The sequence below is a fragment of the Pantherophis guttatus genome, chromosome 3 (assembly GCF_059756535.1).
Source record: "Pantherophis guttatus breed Tessera chromosome 3, ASM5975653v1, whole genome shotgun sequence".
Taxonomy (NCBI): domain Eukaryota; kingdom Metazoa; phylum Chordata; class Lepidosauria; order Squamata; family Colubridae; genus Pantherophis; species Pantherophis guttatus.
This window is the reverse complement of record NC_142065.1, coordinates 92,900,715-92,924,070: the sequence shown is the minus strand read 5'-3', so window position 1 is coordinate 92,924,070 and position 23,356 is coordinate 92,900,715. Positions and strand designations below refer to the sequence as shown.

General features: G+C 41.7%; 1 protein-coding gene across 5 annotated transcripts in view; it reads left to right on the top strand.

Moving 5' to 3' along the window:
- LHX9 (LIM homeobox 9) overlaps window positions 1-23,356 on the top strand; it is a 52,582-nt gene that overhangs the window by 3,675 nt on the left and 25,551 nt on the right. Inside the window, exons 2-4 of one of the 5 annotated variants that reach the window (XM_034437453.3) lie at window positions 5,983-6,352; window positions 9,641-9,843; window positions 13,735-14,105. In XM_034437453.3, the coding sequence (XP_034293344.1) occupies window positions 6,179-6,352; window positions 9,641-9,843; window positions 13,735-14,105 (748 nt within the window). In that variant the 5' untranslated portion in view covers window positions 5,983-6,178. Of the gene's footprint in view, window positions 1-5,597; window positions 6,353-9,640; window positions 9,844-13,734; window positions 14,106-23,356 lie in introns of those variants that run through there. The other 4 variants (XM_034437456.3, XM_087890049.1, XM_034437459.3 and 1 more) reach the window with 4 other exon arrangements.

Here is a 23,356-nt window from a genome sequence, read left to right as displayed (position 1 = left end):
GTTTAGAGAAGAGGCAAGGTGAGCAATGGAGAGTTGTCTTTAGCTGCCAACAAAGGCAGTTGGAAACTCCGCACCTGAGGCAGGAAAGTTTTGGGGCCGCAGGGGGGCTAGAAACCAACCAGCGTGGTCCCAAAGGCGCTTTACCTGCGGACAAGCCGTACTAATGGTCCCTTCCCAATCAGCTCCCTGGGGTCAGGCAGCCCTTTGCTTTCTCCCGCGCAAGTTCTGTGCGGGGCAGGCTTCCCTGGAAACGCTGGCACCCAATATATCCAAAGTGGAAGTGGAAGTAAGTGACTATAAGCATTCCGTCTTATCCTGATGTTCACAACGGCCCTGCCAGGAAGGCTGAATATACCAGACGTCCCAGAAGAAAATTGTGTATTCGCAAAAACCGAGTCATGATTATTCAATATAGTGAAATATGTATATTCAGTTCAATGTGAATAGCTATTATACATTAAGGGAGAAGTCTGTTCTGTTCTGGGGAAAATATAAGAGTTGAATGCTTTTGTCCCCCGTTCTCGGACAACATTTACGGCATAATCCAGACAAAGGGATCCCATAATTCCCTTTAAAACAGACGGCATTTCTTGGAAGGTTTTCCTTCTGCTCTTGCCATTGTATTCGTTTTACTTTAACATGTTTCTTCTTTTTCACGGGCGGGGGTAGGGGAAGGGAGGGGAAAAGAGAAGCAAAGAGGAAACAAGAAAGATATGTTCCATGTTCCTATTGTGTTCTGGGGGGTGGGGGGCGCACAAGGCATCTAGAGAAGGAGTGATGTAGCTTAGTCCATTAAACCGATTTAGAAGCTGGGTATTCACAAACTTTGAAAGACCTACTTACAGGGATGTGGTCCATTGTCACAGAAGATGCTTAGTCATTCCAGTCAAAGACTGAGTTGCTACTCTTGCCTGAGTCATACTTTGTTAGGGCTTAGTGTGTTGGGTGAATTAAGCCCTCTTGCTCTGTGCACGGTTCAATATAGTCACTACAGCTCATTGTATACATCTGGGTAACCCTTTATCATTAAATCAGGTAAGCATGTTGTACCGCATATGTTCTTTGCTTGCACAACATGCTTAATCAAGTAAGCATGTTGTGCAAGCAAAGCTACAATGAATGCCCTTTATTTTCTCCCATTTCTCCCAGTCTGTTTCATTAGGAAGCCTCCTACAGCTTCCCCTGGAAAGGGGGGTGGGGCTCATAGTTTTGTCCTAAGGTTTTGCCCTGATGACACCACCAAGTTTGGATAACTGACAACTGGTATTGATAGGGAACCATCTCCCATTACTGGCGTTTAATTGGCTATACCGAAGGCGAACAGGCTCTGACCACTAATGCTCTCAGTGTGGGGCCTTTTGGCTTTTGTATGAACAGCTAGTGAGGCCTTTCCTCTGATCCTGCACATTCCTTCTTGTGGGTTTTGAGGTCTTTCAGGCCATCCCCTTTCCTGATTATTTGCCTTGCAGGCAGAGACTGCAGGAGTTGAAAACGATGGATTCCCTTATGAAGAGAGGTACCCATTGGCTAAATCTTCCCAAGGGAAAGGAGAGAGAGAGAGGAAAAAAAAATGATACAAAAAGGATTAGCTGAGAATTGATTAACACAAGGGCAGACAATTAGTTTACTCCAGGTTTCTGGTTGCCCTTCATTCACATCAGCATATTTGCTAGTCAGGACCCGATATTCAAATGGGATGTTGATTTCAGTAGAAGTTCAGGAATGGGACTGCTTTCTTCTTGCTTCTGCAAGCCAGTAAGATTTAAGCATAAAAATAAGTATTGTGTTTGTGTTTATTGGGCTACCTTCTCTCCGTGTTCAGATGGGTAGAGGAATATTACTCATGGGGGGGGGGGGGAAACCCTACTAGCACAGATCCAGTTAAGAATCTGGTTTCCAACGGTGGTCAATCAGGACAGCCCTTGTATGCACCATACAATTAATATTGATAGTAAAGAATCTTTTGGTGGACAAAAATAATGATAAAAATTAATAAACTGACTGAGCCATTAATTCCACTTCAAAACAAAATTCCTTCAATATTATACGTTCAATTTTACTTTTTATTATGCAAGTAGGGGGGTGTCTAAATAATAGAAATAGAAGATGTGCCTTGTCCAACTCTTAAATTTTGCTTGGCCTAGCTTTATACTTCAGCTCAAAAAAAAAAAATCTTTAACTTCTCTTGCATAAGATCTTTAAGTTCTGTCCAAACTCTAACCTGGCTTTCCCAACCTGGAGTCTTCCTGCTGGCTTGGTCTACTTTTCCATCACCACTGGTCCAGTAGTCAGTGACCCAGTAGCCACTGACCAGTAGCTCAGAAAAACTGGAGGACAGGATATGACAGAAGGCTGCCAATTTCTCTTTCCCTGCCCTTTATTCCAAGGAGTCTCAGCTGCAAGATGTTGACCCAACTCTTCTCCAAGATCACTAAAAAAATAAGCTGATTTAACGCACTAACACTAACATGTACAGAATAATTGCATACATAATTGTAGATCACTTCACCCAATTATCCGGGGATGGAAGTCATAAAAATAAGTTGGGCTTGCTCCTGAGCAGTTAAGAACAGGACTGCACTCTAATATGATAAGATTGCACCTACCAGCACATTCACCATACTTATATTGAACCCCATTAATTCTCATCGAGCACATTGGACTTAATAATTAGCATGCACTAAAATTAAACAACTCATTTCTGAGCAGGTATGTCCACGTTGACAAGGTAAGGTCACTTTAGTAAGCACATTTATTTGGACACAATTAGAGTCCATTACTGTGTAGACCTGCCAGGGTAGGACTTTGGGGCAGAAGTCCAGAATCCCGCTGAGCAAAATGAACAGGAAGGGGCCAAAATAGAGCAGCCCTGGGTTGTTGCACGTTGAAAACAATTAAGTAATTTCATGCAAGCCAAGCACATTTTTAGCCCAGCCTGTTTATGATTCAGAGTACACAGAGAAGCCTGGACATTGAATTAATTCAGTCACCCATGGTAAAGCTAACTAGGGGTAAGCAAGCCCTACAAACACAACCTCTGACATTTAATTGGGGGGTGGGTGGGAGTTAAGATAATTAAGCCCAGTTACCCAACTTTCCTGCAGTGGTGCTCTGCTGGATGACAATTTCTGCTGTATTCAAATCAATGGAAATTCTGTTTTGGAGTTCAAGAGGAGCAGAGTCATGCCCCCTTTTACCATTTCATTCTTACAGCTGAGTCCTTCTTGACCATTCATTTTTGGGGGCTAAGATAGTGTACAAAGGATCAGATCTGTATTCTTAATTTTCCCCACAGTACTTCCTAGAATATTTGAGATTCCTTTTTTCCTCCAACTCAACATTTATCTCTTGATTGCATGAAATCAACTCAAGTTTTCTTTGAGATTTTTGATGACTTCATGGACATGTCCATATAGTTTTTAAAGGAACAATAAGGAAGTTATTTGGTACTGTGTCCCTCTGGGATGCTTTTTCAACTTCTCAGACTAAGCTGAGTTAACATCAGCAGACAGTCCTGCTGTCCTGGGCTTTGAGTTCCAATAAAAAGGAAAAGGAAGTGACACAAGTAGGTGCACACATGCAGGTTTATTTCACTTGTTTGGATTTCTCTGCCCTGTGGAACTGCCCTGTAGTTCTTTCAGGTTCTTTTTAAATGAAGAAACTTCTACCCTCAAAACTACGCTATAGAGCACTGCATACCAGAACAACTAGACACAAGAACAGTCCCCCCCCATAACACCATCACTCTGCTAAACAAATAATTCCCTCAACACTGTCAAACTATTTACTAAGTCTGCACTACTATTAATCTTCTCATCGTTCCCACCACCCATCTCCTTCCACTTAAGACTGTATGACTGTAACTTTGTTGCTTGTATCCTTACGATTTATATTGATATTGTTTCCTGATTGCTTATTTGTACCCTATGACTATTATTAAGTGTTGTACCTTATGATTCATAATGAACGTATCTTTTCTTTTATGTACACTGAGAGTCTATGCACCAAGACAAATTCCTTGTGTGTCCAATCACACTTGGCCAATAAAAAAAATCTATTCTATCTATTCAAATGAAGAAAGAGAGACTTACCCAGACTCAAAGAACACTTTCCCTGACTCTTGAATTTGGATGTGTGATAGACAGGTACATAAAGGAATTTCTTTTCCTTCATTCCTAAATCAAAAGTAATGTTTTTTTAAGCAATGAAAGAAAAGTTCCACCTCCAGTCCCTAGGCAGAGAAAATAGCCATGAAAAAATGCAGGTGGCCAATGGTGTGGTTTCCTGGGATGGTGATTTCCAAAATCTGGATTCCATCCAAGAGGATGGTGTGTTGGCCCAAGCTGTCAGGTTCCAGGGCCGGCTGGTTCCAGGGCTGGAGCTGACACAAGCCTCAAAGGAACAACAACAACAAGAAAAAAAAAACTCACAAAAAAACAGAAGGGGCAGAGAATCTCTTATTTTTTTTCCTCCCTACGCTTGCCTGGAGATCAACACTTTATGATTCTCAAGTTTAGTATCAGAATCATTCATTCAGCTCATCCAATGAGCAGGCCCATCTCAATCTCAAGAGATCACGAGCTGAAGCAAAGCACTTCCTACTAAATCCCGCCTATCCTTGTGGACACCCAAACTTGATATTCTTCTATCTTTTGCCAAGAAATACAGCACTAAGTCTCTATCTTTCTTAGCTCTCAGTTAACTTTCTTCAATTAGTTCCCTTTCCCATCCACCTAGCATCTTCAAATATTGTATCTGTTTCGTGGGCTCTTTTTGGAGCTGGGTGAAATCAATTAAACGGAGATTTTAGAGAATATTTCTCCCTAGAAGAAAAGAGAAAGGCCATCCTAGTCCCTCTGCAAAGGGTTCTGCCAAAATGTCAGGAATTGCTGTTTTCTCCAATTCTTGCTTCTTCGGTGGAATTCTTTGCCATAAAGTTCTTCAGGGATATTAGAACTAGAAAAAGAATTGACACTTTAAAATAAAATATTAATATAAAACAGCATTCACTTTTTCTGAAAAGTAAAGTTAACTGAGTTCCTTCAGCAAGTCTAGAATTAAAAGCTTTGCCTATATTTAAGTCTTCTGCTGGAATTTAAGGCATTACATGTCTTACAGTCTCTGAGAAAGTCAATCTACCAGTACTTTACATTTTTCCTGACCTCTTCATATCTGTCCATCTGTCTATCCGTTCCACTAAACCTTCTCCCTTCGGTCAGGGACAGCTTTCCAACCAAGTTCCATTCAAAGATCCGCCTTGCCTATTTCTCTCCCCCACCCTTTTTCATTGTTAAAAAGTATTTGAACTTGAGGTCTGTATGCCAGGGGGTGGGGTGGGGGAAGAAGCTGGAGAATGGGCGGATGGGGCTCAGGAGTACAGTCTAGACCCCCCCCCCCGCATCCACTTCTCTGAAAGATCCCCGGGAGGTGGCTCTTGTCCCCTCCCTATCGTTGATAGAAAGAAGGGGTCTAAACCCTCTCCCACCCACTCCTCCGGAATATTTGTCACTGCTTGCCCATCACAGTGGGGGCTGGCGAAGTTTGACAGCTCTTTGTTGTCTGTAGAGCAGGAGGAGGAGGAGCAGGGGGCTGGTGGCAGCTCTTGGGTGAGGACTCCTCCTCCTGAATTATCCAAACTGGGTTGGCTTCTGTCTCCAACAAATTGGACAGAGCTCCAGCAAGCAGCAGTCCCACATCCAAGCAAGAGCAACAGGAACTTTCTAGCAAACGGAGATCTCTGCTTTAACCTGCCCCCATCCCTCTCATTTCCCTATATTGTTTGGCTTTTCTTTGTCTTTTAACCTCTCCCCCCCCATCCTCTCCCCTTTTTTTTTGCGTGAACCATTTTTTCATTATTGTTGTCTCTGTTTGCTCAAGCCTCAACTTCGTGTCTGCGTTCTCTTTCTTTCTCTCCCCCCTCCCCGTTTCCCCTTCTTCCCCTCCCCTTTGCATCCGTCCCGTTCCTTGCCTGCCTTTCTTCAGGAAGGAGCCCAGTCTTTTGCACCGGCCAGGCGGGGGAAAGACCCCCAAGATCATTCCCGCCAGTCGCCGCTCGGCAGCCTCCCACCAGTTTTCAGCTGCTACCTGCCTTCTCTCCGGAGCCACGAAGCTTCTCCTGCGGGCTCGTCCCATCGCCCGGCGATTCGGATGCTCTAAACCAAGACTCTGGGGCCTGTATATGGAAATAGTGGGGTGCCGAGCCGAAGGAAACGCGTGTCCCTTCCGTTCCCCAGCCATGCTTTTCCACGGCATCTCCGGAGGCCACATCCAGGGGATCATGGAGGAGATGGAGAGGCGGACCAAGACCGAATCCCGCCTGGCTAAAGCGGGACAGATGAATGGCCGGGAAGCGGTAAGAAGTGGCGGAAAAAGTCGGGGGTTTTCACAGAAGAGATGAAGGAAGGGTGGATTTTGTGTGTGTGTGAGAGAGAAAGACCCCCCCTCCCAATCCTAGAAGTAAGGTAACTGGAACCTCCCAGGGACACTGGAATGTCTTGTGTATGCGCGCGCGCCTATATGAGAACGCCCAAATAGACGTTCTTAAAGTCTCACTTCCAGGTATATTTGTCAAAAGAGTAGTTTCCAGTTGTCTTTTTAAAAAGACGTTAATCACTTTCCCCCCTATTTTAAAATCACAATTGTTTCTTTGCATCTGGGCTATTTTTTTAAAAAAACAACAACAACAAACAAGCTCAGAGATAGGCATTATAGCGTGATCATAAAGATATTTTATTCAGGAGTAAATTCTATTGAGTTTGTAAGGTCAGGTTTTCAAGTCCCAAACTATTTTGTAAAAGTGTGGGTGTTTTGTGTGTGCGCGCGCAGGCGGGTGAGCAGGACCCAACGCAAGATCTCCAAAAACATTCTCCAGGGAAAGGGAGGCGTTGCTCCCGAATGAAACTGATTAAAGGCGATTTGTCATCCTCCCCCCGATCGCCCGTCTAGTTTTCCCTAGCTAACTTTCCTCTTGAAAAGTGTTTAAGGTGTTTGGATTCCACCCAATTGCTTGAATATCAAGTTTCGGTTCTTTCACAAGCCCGGCCCCTATCAAGATTAGGAAGCAAGTTCAGGAAAGTTTGCTTAGTTGAGGAGCTGCGACTTGCCATTTTGAAAACGAGGCATTTGGAACTGTCGTTTTCAAGGGCAGTTTCACGAAATGAGAAATGAACTTCGCGAGGCTCAATGTCATTTGCTTTCTGAGTAAGTTTAGAAGGAAGGCTTTTAAGGAGAGCCTGTAAGAAGAAAGGGCTCTCAAGGGGCAAGAGACTCTAAACCCAACAGGCTTCCGAACGAAATTGTTTAGAAGATTTGAGGGCTACCAAATTTACTCCCAAGTAAGTTCAATATCTTTTGGAATGACTCAGATGTCTTTTATATTCCAAATCATTTATAAAACAAATAAGTGCAACAGAGGAGAATTATGCATTTTGGTGGCTTTCAAACAAATTAATTTTAGTTATATTATTCGGGTGCTGCTGAAGATTCATTCTAACTTCTTGTATTGGAAAAAAAAATAAACGTTTACCTTCGCTTCAGTTCTCTGGTTCGCTCTAAAGGCTACAACTTGTAAAAAGTAACACTGAGGCTGAGCCAAATCGACAAAACGGAATAAACAATTAGGGCTCAGTCTCCCTCCCACCCCACCCTCAGATTTATTTTTCTCTTTTAAAATGCCTAATAATTGAAGTCGTTCTGAGCGTTAAGCAGAAAAGCAGAACAGTTTCTTACTAGATTCCAGAACTCTAAATTAAGTCGAGGAACCCCAGCGGCAAGAAAAGGGACTTGGGTGTGTGTATGTATGTGACGGGTAAACAAGGACATTTATTTCCTTTGCTCTGAAATCCCAGAATCTCCGGTGCATTCATGAAGAATACAAGTAAGGGTCTACCGAAAGTTATGATTCTTTGATTCCAAGCACAGCAGAGACCAAATTCATTAAGGCAACAGTTTCGTTATCATTTCAATTTCTTTATGTTTTATGGGGGGGGGGAGGAGAATAAAAACCCAAATAATGAAGAAGACAAGGGGGGGCAGGGGGGGGAACCAAAGCCATTGGTTTCATTTGTGGTTCTGCCACTATTCCTTGTGCTTCATAGGTTCAACCCTTTATATATTTAATCTGTGGGAAATTTTACGTTGTTTTCCAAGTGGTTTAAATCTTCCTCTTTCCTCTCTTAAATACAAAGGTAATCTGGAAAAGATTTTTTTTGTGTGTGTGAAAATAATGATTAGTTCCCGAGTCCTTATAACAAACTTACAACCTGTTTTAACGGGCCACGTGCTTGAACTGTCTTTCTACCCGTTGACCTTCCTAGTGGACATTCCCAAAATCCAGGTAGTAAGGACTTTATAAGGCTTATATTCCTTCCCCCCACCTTTTCTCCTTAAGTAAACAACATCCTGAAGGGAGTAAAAGATGAAACGATGCTTCCTTTTGACTTTCCTTCAGTAGTCTGACACTTTTTTCAAAATGTGTTCTGGAGTTGAGCCCAGGTCAAGAAAATGAAAGTGAATGACTCGGGCAGTAGACCTCCCTGCCCGCCCCTCCCCCGCTCCCAAGCACGCTGCTTCAAGCTCACATCTCAATCTGTCCCGGGGTGGTTTTCTCAGATATAAATCCCCAAAGCGCGCTTTGAAAAGGAATCAACTAGAACCCGGCCTTTTGCGCTCCTAGGAAGCGAAGCAGCGGAGCTCGCCCTCGCTAGATTTTCTGCCTTACTCTCGGGCGCATCCCTTGGCTGCACGAAGGCCGGAAAAGTTATTTTGGTCCGGGACGAAGGACCAGATATAACGAGGGTTATATCTTCTCTGAGCAGAATGTAAACCCTACAATTGAAACTCATCCCTAGGATTCAGACCACCATCACCCCTCCAGCAACCAGTATCTTCCACGTCAAAACGCCGGCTTCTCGCAAAAGCGGCTCTATGCAACGGGCGGGAGTGAAAGGCAAGCGAAGAAGCAAACGGGAGGTTGCCAGTTCCTGCTTGAGGCAGAGTCCGCTTTAGGCTTGGGAGAAATCCAACAGTTTCTTCCAGCAAAAGGTCTTGCTGGGAAGCCAATCTAAGCCAGAAATTTTGACTTCACCCACCGCATTTTCTAGGCAGTCCTCAGTTTCCCGAGGACTTAAGCAGCCTTGTGTGAACGCAGCCATCGCGCTCTGCCAATGGAGGGCGAAAAGATGAGTGAGTCCGAACAATTGTGGTATATTCGGTAAGCCAGAGAGCTTAATGTTGGATAAATCCAGTCGATGGAGGGGATCCGGATTTATTGTGCAGTAAAAAAGCTTATACCTAACTATATCGAACTACATATAATAGACTTCAACAGGACTTACTCGCAGGTACATGGAACGAAGCTAACGCCCGTTAAAACCTAGGGGACAGAAATAATAATTCCTAGCCTCCTTAGGTCTCCACAGAAATGAAACGGCACTAAATATTATACAAACCACGGAAATCCAGTAGGTTTGTGTAGATAAACCTTTAGCTAAGGCTCGTTACACATGCCTTCTGATTTTGGTTAGAAATATCTCTGCTATTGGTTTTTGTTTTTGTTTTTAAAGGCTGAAATAGTACACCTAATTAGATGTTGAGCTTGTAAGATTTTGCCCGACGCGCTGACATTTGCTTCCCTCTGCAGAACATGCCTCCGCTGAGCCCCGAGAAGCCTGCCCTGTGCGCAGGATGCGGGGGCAAAATCTCCGATCGCTACTACTTGTTGGCTGTGGACAAGCAATGGCACCTCCGCTGCCTGAAGTGCTGTGAATGTAAACTGGCTTTGGAGTCAGAACTCACCTGCTTTGCCAAGGACGGCAGCATTTACTGCAAGGAGGATTATTACAGGTAACAGCTCGCAGGTGGGTGGGGTGGGGTGAATAAGATGGGATGATTGAGTTGCATGAGCGTCTCTAGGCTCCGAACTTTCCTGAGAAAAATCATCTAGGGAGCATTCATTCATATTTGCAGGACACGTTACTTTTCCTCCCTTGGTTACTTGAGGTTAAGTTTATGCAGGTATAAATGTCCTTGGCAGGTAACTAGATGCACTGCCCCTTTTTTGGGTGGAAAATTAAACACTATAAGGGAATATCAGGATTTTATCTCCCACTGAAAACAGAGAAATGACACCCAGCATCGACTCAATTGCCTTGTTGGAAATTATGGTAAAGGCAATTCACAGAGGTGCTTCCCACCTCTGCTCCCCACAAACAAACATTTTGCCTCTATTGGAAGAAAGGGAGGAGTGTCATCAAGTGATTTAAAATCGTGTCCCAGATATGGTACTAAATCTGTTCCTACCATCATTTCTCACCACTTCCTCCATGAGAAGTCTAGATTAGTGCTTGGTTAGTGGAAGACCATTTGAAAATGTGCACATTCCCCTTTGAATTGGATGCCTTGTGAAAAGGCCCTCAGAAGCACAGGTGGAAAAATCCAGGGCAGAGATTCCCTACTGGGAAGCAGGGATTTTACTTACTGCTGGGAAGTAACTGACAAGCAAGGCCTTCTCTGCTCCATCGAGCTTTACAAAATGCCTTTTTCCTATAGGAAGAGCCGGTTGTTTAGAACAGCGACAGGGCAAAAGTCAAGCCACCAGAAAAGCCGCTTGCCAAATACTTTCCCCAAGAATCAGTGCAACATCTCTGCAACACTAGTGACCTCTTACTTGCATTGCACCTGTGAACTCTTACAGATTGTGTGTTCATGCAGTTCGCTTAATCGGGTCAGGAATGCATGAGCGGAGGGATTCGCACAACCTGTTAAACTGGATTAGTGTTAATGTTAGTAAAGGCTGGGTGAATAGCGGACACAAGTGCAGGCCATTTTGAATAGGTTATGTTTCAATGTATTTTGCCTATTCAGAAAAAAGGTTAACTAAGTAACCAGGTTAAGAGACCATATCCTCTGCAATCCTCTCCGCAGTGGGCCCTTGCTGTGTTCTTTCCTGAGTTATGGTTGGAGTGCTGTTGATCTACCCATTCCTTAACTAGGGCCTGGAAGGAAAGGCTTGGCACAGGAGCTCTCCCGCTGGGCAGTCTGCTCTACTTTGCTTGTTAATGAGAAACTGCCCTTTGACTAGCCTGGCTATAGCCTATCTGTTAAAGGGATATATTCAAATTTTACCAGACTCCCTTCCCAATGTGCAGAGCGAGTATTTCCCATTTTTATTGTTGTGTTCCAACAGAGCCTCAAGCATCCTTGGAACCATTTCCTATTCATTTCACAAAAACTTCTAAGATGTCCACAAAATGGGACATGCTCCTTATTTACTAAGCACTAAATACCCTTGAATTCTGTGAGATCTATTTCCAAGTAAGAATGAGTTAGAGCTGCCAATTTTATCTTATACCTACTAAAGGTAAGAAAGGAGCCAGGGTATGCTTTATGTTTAGCTTTATTTCTGATATTTTCAAAAATATACATTCCTAAACTTAGAATTAACTTTAAGCTTTATTTCCAATGTTAGCTTTTTTCAAACAACCAAAGAGTGACTTTGAATTACTTTTCAATTTCAATTTCATAGGATCCTTACTAAAGAAGGATCATGTTCCAGTGTAAAGCGTGCTATTATTGGTTATTATATATATATACCAGACAGATCTTTTTCAAAGATTACCCATTCATTTGAATGGTGCTCCTCTGCGAATGGATAGAAGATTCCCAACGTTTATCTGGAGCCAGAATAGTAGAGCCTGCTTAGGATCCATATTTCATACCCCCAGGCCAAACGCCTTGTTGTGGTAATAAATCCCACACTCAGGGAAGAAGCAAACTCTGTATGCAGCCCCCTTTCGCCCGGAGGGGACCAACACTAAGCCGATGGGTAGGGAGGCCCTCTTTCTTTGCTGTTCTTTGATTGTACCCTGCAGGAAAGAAGCTTTGCCTCTCTCTGGCTTCTGGGCTTGCCGGGTGAATGCTCTCTCCACCTGAGAAATCCCGAAGGAGCTTAGTTATATTGAGCCAGAAAGAGCATCCCCGAGCACACACAGAGAGCATATGCTTGCAGACCTGGGATTGCAGTTAATAGGGATATTTTGGGTGGTCAGTTTGGGAGTGGAGAGAAGAATGTGAGGCTGAGCTTCCTCGTATGCTTGAATCTCTGGCCTCCTCCCTCATTTATTACGGGATACTACTTTGGGGAACCCAGCTGACATTTCTGAGCACTGCCTTCCATTATAAAACAACCCAGCATCACTGCAAACTTGACTAGACTAGTCAACCCAGTGGGTTCAATTATTACATATGCTGATTTTTCCAGGCAAAGGTGACCAAAAGATTATTTTTCCCCATCAGCGCAGGGCAGGACATTTTTTTTAAAATTTTGGTGGACAGAGAAAACTATGTCTGGCGGGCATAGCCTAAAAATATGAGATCATAATTCCATCCCACCAGTTAAATGCTAATTTGTTTTCTATTTCTGGAGTGGTTCAGCCTTAAAAATTATGCAATTAATTCATTGATTTCCTTAATAAAATGTCATTGCTTCACAAAATACACTATACAAACTTCATTACACAAAAAACAGTTTGTGTAGGGGTGGAGGTTGGCATCTTACATTATTTTTTCGGTAGATGGAAAAGGCACCTACTTATAACATGAAAATATAGTAGGGAATTATCCTTAATTGTAATAGTACAATCCTAATCCTTGTAAATTCAAATGTAGTCCCACTGAGTTCAACAGGTAAGTGGGAATAACTGTGCAAGACCCACTATGGAGTACTCCATTAACCCAATTTTCTGGGTTAGTGGAGTACAAACAGGCAGTATTTACAGGACAAACTGAACCATCAATTAACCACGCGGGATGGGTGTACACAATATGCTTGGCCGACTGGTAAATTGAGGGTATGTGATATCCCAAGAAAATAGAACTTCCCCCAGGGGAAATTAATGAGATTTATAGGGTTTATCCCAAGCATATTTCAAAAGTAAGTTTCATAAAATTCAATGGGATCAATTCACAAAGAAGGTGTAGTTGAGCCCAGTTTAATTTCCCTCATACAATGGTATTTTTCTTCTGCCCCCACATTTGTGAAAGTTCTCCTAGTCTTTTTTGTGTACCAGATTACAAATATAAAAGAAAAGAATTTAAGAAACAGCGGCAGCACTTAAATCTAAGAATCATCTTGTTTTCATCCTCTTAAAAAAAAAATTTGTCCCTTTGAGTCACTTTTGACTCTTTTGGTTGTCTGAACAAGTCCTTGCAGCTTTCTTGGCAAGGTTTTTGGGAACTGTTTTGCCAGTTGCCTGCTTCCTAGGGCCAAGTGAGAGTGACTGGTCAAGATTACCCAGCTGGCTTTGGGCCTAAGGTGGGACTAGAATTTAGGGTCTCTTGGTTTCTTGCCTGGCACCTTAGCCACTACATCAAACTGGATGTCCATCCCCCTTTTAAACAATGCCTATATTCTCCCCTTGTCTGTCCAACTTTAGACAGCCTTCCTTGTTTGATCTGTACAAACTGGAGTTCAGAGACAGAACTTATCCAGAAGGCCACTTTCTCCTCACTTCCTCTGGATTTAAAGAGCAGTGCAGGCTCAGATGCTTTTTGAGTCAATTATGCCCCCCTTACCCGATCTATAACTACTATGTTATTTTTCCTTGGCCCAAACTGGTTTGAGCTCAATCAGACTCAACTAATCTTCACCCTTAGTCAATCAGGCCTGAGGGGCTGAAGTGCCGGTGCCTCACTGCTCTTGGCTGGTCTCCACTAACTCATGTGCTCTTTCCCCAGAAGGTTCTCCGTGCAGCGCTGTGCCCGCTGCCACCTGGGCATCTCTGCTTCGGAGATGGTGATGCGGGCCCGGGACTCGGTCTATCACCTCAGCTGCTTCACCTGCACCACGTGCAACAAGACGTTGACAACAGGCGACCATTTTGGCATGAAGGACAACGTGGTCTATTGCCGGGCACATTTTGAGAGCCTGCTCCAGGGCACCGACCCAGCCTCCTACCCACCGGCATCACTCAGCTACACCGAGCTGGCAGCCAAGGGTGGCGGCCTGGCCCTGCCTTACTTCAATGGCACCGGTACAGTCCAGAAAGGGCGGCCTAGGAAAAGGAAGAGCCCAGCTCTGGGTGTTGATCTGGTCAGCTACAGTTCAGGTGGGTTGTAGGATAATCCTCTTTGGGAGAATCTCTCAAGGGCCCTTCACCAGAGATCTTAAACATATACTGGGAGTCATGCTTGCTTTTTTCCCCCCCTGAAGGATGCTGGACACCAGGTTTTTTTCCCCTTGCAACCCAGTTTGTGAACTGCAGAGCAGGATTTTTGTTAGATCGTTTCAGAGTTTCTCAGCTCTCCCCCAAATAATCTTTTTACTTCAACATTTAACAAATATCTTGGCAGAAATTACTGTCGGCAAGAGGCTACTGAATTAAAGGAAGAAAAAGAACATATTGCCTGTAAAATTGGCCTTCAAGCCAGAAATGAAATACGCTTTTTGAAGAATAGGATCATACATTGCACAGAAGAAAGTTCCCTTGAGGTTAAGGGAAACATAGGTTATGGAGGGAGGGAGGGGGAAAGAGAGGGGCGAGGGGGGAGAGAGAGTGGGGAGGGAGAGAGAAAGAGAGAGAGAGAGATTTTCTCAATCAATTAAATTTCCTTCGCTCAGGAACACATGGAAATATAAAATGAGTACAGGGCCAACCTCACACTGTTTATTAGGTCAAAATGTGGTTGGTTGGTTTTGCCAATCCAGTTTTTGCAATTTAGGGGATTATGTGAATCCATCCCGTATGTTTAGGATTGCAACCTGCCACTGAATTCAAACTATATTTTAGATAAATATTGCCTATACCGCTGCTTGTCTCAGTTTTATATTTGAAAGAATTCTTTAGGAAATTGGGATATGCAAATGTATTTCTTTTCTTTGCTTTCCTTAGCAACATCTTCCTACCTTGCATATAGTTTGGTCTATTTTACAATAAACGTATTTCCAGGCAAGTAGAATGAAGGCAGAAAATATGCTTTTGATATTTTACTTTTAAATATGCAAAGTACATCACTTTATGCCTGTAAAGTAAAAAGTTAAAACAAGTTAAAATATGCCTGTAAAGTTAAAACAACTTTGCAAGGTGGGAGAGTCTGATTTGCCTTCTCTATTTTTCAAGTTGCTGAAAAATAAGGTGTTTCTTTAGACTTTAGTGTTTGTGATAGCATGGTGTTGGATCTGGGGACTTCTTAGATCAGATTTTTTTTTTTGCTTAAAATTTGCTTAAAATGCAAATCTAACAATGGCTATTTTGAATCCAATTGTTCAATAGAGCTTCCTTTCTTATAGGAAAATAAAGCTACATTTGTTTATTTGCCAAAAAGTTCTGTTCAACCAAGTCAGCATATCTGTTTCTGAGAAGAAATATTTTTAAAGAAAAGTTTTCTGGGGATGTTTAAGTTTCTGCTATTAATTTTCCCTGTAAGAAAATACTTGATGTTTTGGAATTATACAATCAATTTTTCATACTTACTAAGGTACTAATTACTTTAGTACAATCTGAAAACCTTAGTAGCACAATGCCGTCACTGTGGTGGGATAAAACCTTTCTTTCATTTATAAGTACATCGCCAGAACGATCACGCTATAGATTGCTAGTATGGCACTCTACCAAAAAAATTGAAATGCTAATTGTGGTGATGAGAATCGTGACCGCGCTATATTTAAGCAGAGTTGAAAGTCGTTCAAGTCAGAAACCACCAGCACAATCTGATCCTTAGGTAGTCCGCAGTTAGCCCCAATGAATTTCTTGGCGCTTATGCTCAGGAAAACGTGAGCGGGCTGTTTCCCCGCTATTGTTGCGAAAGCACCTTTTTGAGAACCAAAGTCCCTGGTTCCGACGACTGCGGAGAACCGAAGGGACTCCGCGGGACCTTCCCTTCGTGGAGGACTCTTTGTCCGAAGAGGGCTCTGTTTCGGTTCTCTTAACCACCGTGGAACTCGGCCTGCTCCAAAAGGATACAGAGGTTGCATCTATGCTCCGCACGAATTTGAACTTCTGAAAAGGCGGGAAGGGAGCAGAAAACTGATTGTTTTGGATCGGACCCTCGTGCAGGAAATAGCCGGAAGCGGGGTTCTTTTTCGAAAACGGGAAAATCCGAGGCTCTGGACTTACTTCCTTCCCTCTCCGGCGCATCGCTTTAGTACCGGGTTAGGCAGGTCTGAGATGCGCCTTAGAGCAGCGTTCGGCCGTCTGGATAAAACAAGCTAACTGTTGGGCTTGTCCAGGTCGAAGGCCTGGCGGCTGTCTTCCCAGCTGCAACACGCGAGGCTCGAAGGGGCTGGATTTTCGGGGGCTGCGCAAACCCGCTCTTTGCCCCCTTTTTAAAGCCGGAGGTCCTGCACCAACCCAGAAAATGGGTTAATCCAGGAACCAGTCGAAGGCTTTGTCTGAAGAACCCCCTCTGTGCTGCGGGACAGAGTGCTCTCAGGCGGGGGGGGGGGAGGGGGGCAGGGCAGAAGGAAGCCGAGCTGTTTTTAATTGTTCGCTGTTAATTGGAGCTGGCACCGGCACCTCTGGCAGCGGAGCCGCTTTGAGGCCAGGCGAACGGCCAAGGGAGCGCTGGGGCGCCTCTTCCCGCCGAGGCAGGCTGGGCCGCATCCAACAGGGAGGGGCCGCCTCCGGGCGTGTCGTCCCTGGCGGCGGGGGAGGAAAGCTTGCGCCTGGGGCTAGTCTTGCTTTGAAGCGGGCAGCCCCCACTTTCTTCTCCGTTAGGAATGCGGATGGGGGAAGGGGGGGTGCAAGTTTGAGCCCCCTTCTCTAGGAGGGGGCTAAGGCGGCGGTGGCGGTTTGCTCTGGAGGAAAGCGGCCTTTCCTCGCCCCACCGCCCCAGGCCTTATTTCAGAGCGAAAGAAAGGGATCCGAAGTCAACCAGCTGCTTCTGAACAGCCTCACCTTTCCCAGGTTTACTCAAAAGTAAGTCACTTAACTCTTAAGCTTCGCAAAATGGCCCTCCGCGGTGCAACTGGATTGGTTTGCACTGTTTTCTGCAAAAATAAAATAAAATATAAAGAATAAAAGTGTAAGGAAAATTCGGGAGATATTTCTGAGTACGTTGATTTCACTGGGCTTCAGGCTTGAGTTGCTTAAATTTCAGGGCACAGATATTTTAATTGTATTTAACGACGGGCTTGGTTCCTTCGATTTTGTTGCAGTTGTTTCATTTCTGCCTCGGAGCGACTCAGTTTTAGGAACCAAATACTCCTCTCGAGAGAAGGCGTTAATACCGCCCTTTCTGAGAAGAAGAAAGTAAAAGTGAATGGAAGGTAATTTAGAAAACAGGGCTCCTCGCGGCTCCTAACTTTCTCCGAATTACGTCATAAATCCGCTCCGATTTATTTTTGGGGTGGGGGTGGGGGATTGTGCAGGAGGATTTCCAAGTCGATCGCTCCCAGAATCTATTCAAGAAGAGCAGTTCGATAGCTGCATGTGTGAACTCTGACTGGAATCGTTCATTCGTTTATAATCGTACTGAAAAATAAAGACAAAACCAAACCGGCTACTTTTTCCAGCTAGAAAGCTGTAATCACGACGACTGAACGAATGCTGTATTGCTGAGAGCAAAAGAATGTGACAGGAAATAATGGAACGAAATAGTTCCATGCAGATAAATTTATTTTAATAAGATGGTGCTAAATAAATTTTAGAGAATTAAATGCTAATCATATGGACCCCCCCCCCCAAATTTAGCATAACCTGAAGTCAATGAGTTTAGGGCCAGTAAAGGCACTAAACTAGAAAACGGGAGACCATGCATTTTAGTCCCACTTTAGCCATGAAAGCCAGCTAGGAGACCTTGGGCCAGTCACTGTCTCACATCTTTGAGGTGGATTGAGCTCAATCCACCTCAAAGGGTTGTTGTTGTGGGGAAAATAGGAGGAGGAAGGCAGTGAATATGTTCACTGCCTTTAATGATTGGTAAAAATAATAAAGGGACATACATACATACATGGTTCCATTTTCAATTTCTATTGTTTTCTACAGGAGAGTTAAATACTTCTTTAAATCTTTCCTAGTTTCCTAGAACATGATGTAAATAATTCTGAGACTGGTTGGGTTGTGCCCCGAATTAGTTTGGCCCATTTCATTATTTGTGGTTGTAAAAATAGGCAGATTTTATAATCATCACAAAGGAAATGATCAGGCCAATCAGATTATCTACATATGGTTATTTTCTATTCTGTTTCTGATCAAAGTTACTATGATAGGACCTGGACCTTAGTTGTGATTCAAGAAAGACTGGTACTCAAAGACATAGTGTTATTTTCCTGCTTTATTGGAACTCTACATGTTAATGAAAATAAATGTTTTAATTCATATTCATCCACTGGTAGTGTAATGCTACACATTTATAGGAAGGGTAAAAAACCTGTAATAGTTAAAGAGACTACCATCTTTTTATCTATCTATCTATCTATCTATCTATCTATCTATCTATCTATCTATCTATCTATCTACCTATGTCTATGTAATTTGCTTTCTGTCACCCAAATGTCTAAGAGGTGTTTGTCATGATTTGATGTTGAAGAAAGACTGCTTCTTTATTTCCCCTCATCCCAATATACATGAAGCATTTTGGGGGGATAATATTTCTGATAAGCAACAATTTTAATCTGGAATTCTATTGATGCTTGAATAAAGTAGGACTTATTTCTGGACTATAGATCAGACATACATAGTTCTCTTCTCATGTCACTGAATATAATGACATATTGCAGACAACTGGAGTTATTTCCCTAAATGAAGGTCTCCCTTCCACAAACAAAATTAGATAAAAAAAGAATTTCCAGGCGGAAAAAGAATTGCTATATCTTAGATTAGGGAATACTTGAATATAATGCATCTGAAATCTTGTATGTATCATCATGTTTACACACATATATCCCAGTAGCCGCATCCACAGTTACCTTGACAAAGCTATATCTCTGATTTGAAGCTGGCTTTTATTTGATTTTTTCTCTGCATTTGTAGTGTGGACAGTATAGGAAATTGAGTGTGTGTGGGAAGTTTAGTAAATCACTTCCATAATCAAGAAATCTATATGGTTAAGTCCATGAAATAACCAAGAATTAAGCTTGGCTCAAAGGAGAAATGACCATTACTCTGTATGGTAAACAAATTTAAAAATAGTTTTAATTTGTGATAAAACAAATTAAATCTGACAATCATATAGAAATATAACCTTTCAGGCTATACAATCTGATTTTACTCTGAAAGAAACTTGCCAGTTTCCGGAGAATTTTAGTCTTTCACATGGCCTGAATAGAACCTAATTCTGCTTGCATACAATTCCATACTACTCCCCCCCCCTCAATTCCAAGTCACTAGTTTAATATCTGAAAGTCCAAAAAGACCAAACACAAGTATGTATATAACTATTGTTAATGTATTTAATAGTTAAAATACTTTAATAGTTCTGAAGGTATCAGTACCTTTTTATGTCCACGTTCTGCTGATCTTTGGGGATAAATCAGTCCATTCCTTTCTCAATAGAACATATGTGGAGTTTCAGAAATGCAACAGTTAATTCAGATCTTACAAAATCCTTTCATTTGGCAAAGTGGCTTAAAACATCTTTTTTTCCATGATAGATGCTTTGTGCAAGAAAGACAAAGTTTTGGGTATGAGGAATTAGAGTGTTTAAGGGAGGATAGAAAACCAGATACATCAAAGTAGAACAGAGATTGCAACTGAGAATGGAAATGGATTGTGTTTTCTTCTTTTTCTTCTTTTATAAGAAGAAAACTGGCTGAATAGAATTTATGTGGTACTTGACTGGCCCCCCTCTTTGCCCCACTTCCATTTGAGTTCTGCAGCTAAAATAAGAGGCTTCACATTATCCACCAGTAAAAAAAGAAAAGAAAAGAAATCATAAAATGTTAGCTCTCAACATCTTTGAACTGCCAAACAAATGTAGCAGTGACCTCTGGTGGCTTTTAAATGGAGAAGGCCTGCTCATGGAGTGGGGGAGGAGAGTTTTTGTGTACCGTTTAATTTGGATGTGCTCCTGGCTATTGTGTTAGCCTTAAAATGTGATTTAAATTGAGAGAAAAATAAATTTGACATATTTTTTAGTAGGATTACTTCTCACTTGCCAAGTTTTCTTCTATTTAGATTAAAAGCAGAAGTAAATTGAAACTTATTTTCTTTCTCCCCCTTCAGGAATCTTTAAGATTAATAAATAACTTCTATCTATTATTGAGAATACTAACTGAAGATGGTGGTAAATTGTGCTTTGGGGAATCTATTGCTCCATCGGCTGGGAAGGCTGCTTATTGGATGTGAATCCTGACAATCTAGAGTCTAGATTAGAAAGAAAGATTTAGCATATGCGTCCTGTTTCATATGTTGCAGTAGAAAAGCAAAGTGCTTTTTCTAACTCCCATTTAAAACCCTTATTCTTTATTGGATTTAAGGCATTCTTCCTTTTCCAGCCAATTGAAGCTTGGTTTAGATATGGTTTCAATATGCATGTTTATAAAGATCTGATGAGGAACTGGCCTGCCAGTGGAAGGTCTGCCAATGGAAAACTCAAGGGGTGGACAGCATATGGCAACAGTCCTAGGATATATAAAATATACAATTATGTTTCTGTGTGACTCTCACTAGAAATCAGTTAATTATCAGCTATCAGTTAAAAATCAGAGGCAGAAATAGGTATTTCGCTTCTTTGTGATGGAGTACATTATCTTGGGCTTGGGAAAAATATATGTTGCTTCTGACAACATGTCCAATACATTATGTTAAACTACCAGTCATAGATACCAGTTAATCAGGTTTTTTATGAATAGGGAATTTGTCTTGCCAAGGTTTTATATCTTCTCTGGCTTTTGGGAGTATTTTCACATAGGATGTTATGTCTATCAAGTGCCTTGCCTAGGTTTTGCTTTTATCAGAAATGTGGTCTGCAGGAAACAGCTTTCCACGATATGGAAATAAATATTGCCAGGTAGCTGCTATAGATGAAACCTGTTTATGAAGGAACATCTAAGTGATAGGGTAGTCTAATTCAAACACTGGCAAAACTGCTTAATTCTCATATAAATTTACTTTGCTTTTACTAATATGTGCATAAACCCACATTACAGTAGCTTTAATGTTCATTTGGATTTTACAAATGATTTTCTTTTGTTTTTGCTTTTTTAACAGGCATATATTTATAATATATTTACACACATTATTACCTAATTCATTCATAAGACTCTGGGTGGCTATTATCTATGAAAGGAAATCATGAGTGCTTTCATAAATGAAAGTGTCATGCCTATGAATAAACCCTCTAATTGTGCTGTCCTATCCATCTCTACTCAGAAACAGACCTCACTGTATTAATTGTGACTTTCTTCCAAACGAGTAAGTTCAGGAACTCACTGCCTGTTTGTTAGCAGTAGTTCATGAAAAGTTCATAAATTTCTTGCTACAAAAGGCAAAGGGCAAAGAAGCAGTTCCATTGATACTTCTATAACAAGTAAGCTGACTAGAGTCACCTTATAGGGGAGATGGTTGGCATAAAAATAATAAGTTGATAAATGCTGACTCAAGGTACTGACTGAAGATATGGTTCCTAAAGATCCTACTTCCCTTTCCATTTTGAAAGATGATGCTGGGGCTATCACTGGGAAAATACTGTTTTGCAATAAGACAGCAGTTTCGGAAGCAGCAATTCTCCATGCCCTATTGCAGCTCAATCAAAGAAAAAACAAATGTTTTCTCTCAATGTTCATTTGTGTGGGGATAGTAGAAGACCAGACAACTTGGGTGGCTGCATGCCAACAATAGGTGTCTGTTTTAAGCTGTAGCTTTTGGCTTACCATGTGGCCCAAGGGATGAAAAAATAGTCCTACATAAAATTGTATTTTTGGTTTTTCTTAAAACAACAAGAACATCTGGGTTGAGGGTAGGAAATCTAGGATTATTATAAACATCTCTAAGAACTGTTTATGTAATGGACATACCAACAAGCAAAATGTGAGCAGCAATGTAGATAGAAGGTCTTCTATGTCTGACTATGCTTTTATCTGATGGCAGAAATTGAGTAAAACAGGTGTCCTTTTACATGGAGTCCACCCAAGGGTTACCAGTATCGAAAAATTGTACTCTAATTAATCTCAGAATTGAAACAAAAAGAAATTAGGGGCAACGTTCTCTTTCTGAAACCAAAGGAATTTGGATGATATTCTCAGTAAGTGAATGCACTCATATGCATTACAGAAAAGAATTAATGAGGCTGAATGCCCCAAAACAGCATGATCATCCTTAGCAAGTATAGTGTGTTAACTGTTAGAAAAAAGCAAAATAATATAGTAAAAGAGGAATAGCTGGGTGTTGGAATCTGGTACCCCGAAGAAGAGCATTCAGCACTGTTCATTTTGTTGTAGACACATCATGTGGAACTTAATCCCAAGTATATTTTGTTGTGTAGGTGGAAAATGATTAATACAAGTCTAATTTGTTCTGATTCATTTTTTAAAATCAACATATCTTCTAGTGATGGAAAAAATAATTATCTGCTCTATTTGATTATCAACTTGTAACTAAGGAAATATGAAAGGATTTGCATGACCTAGTTCCGGATAAATGTAAACCATGTGTTTTCTTAGATTTCAATCCAATTAAGCCAGTTAGTACTAAAAAACATATATGGTTTACGTTAATGATAGTGGGCAGGAAAAGTGTTGAGCACAAAAATCTAGTAATTGTGAGATTTTTTAAAAAGAGAATGGTATTTGTGCAATGATGGAAAATATCCAGGATTAAATAAAGGGATATAATATGTGAATTCAGTGGAAAAAGCAGGTAGAATGAAAGAGATGGCAAGACTATATAGCCTCAGAACATTTTGAACCCAAACACCTTCCCCAAGAGAAACTTTCATTGATTTTTCTACTGAATATAATAGGATTGCAGCAGCAGGTTATAGCATACTATGTTTTAGAGTAAGAGTTGAAACAAATGAAAAAAGGATTAAATAAGTGATTTTGTGTGGCTTTCTCTAGTAACATGCCAGCTTTTTCTGATCTGCTGGTAATCTAGTTGCAGGTGGAAATATACAAAAGCATGAAGAAAATTCAGTCTGCACACAAAATCAATGTGCTTAGTTATGATTATTGTCCACTTCTGTAATCACAGAGTTCATTTTTATGGTCAGTGCTAACGTTTGATAGAGTAAGGAAAGGTATAGGAGGATGGAGTAATATACTGTATTTACATATAACCCTATAGCAGATATTCTGTACTATGACTCGGCACCCTTCAGAAATGATTCAGAAGAAGCTCTTCAGAATACACATGAGCCCAGTTCTTTTCTGGTGTTTGTTAAAGCAACTCCTTTATTTCAGGTTTGTATGAAAATACAAAAA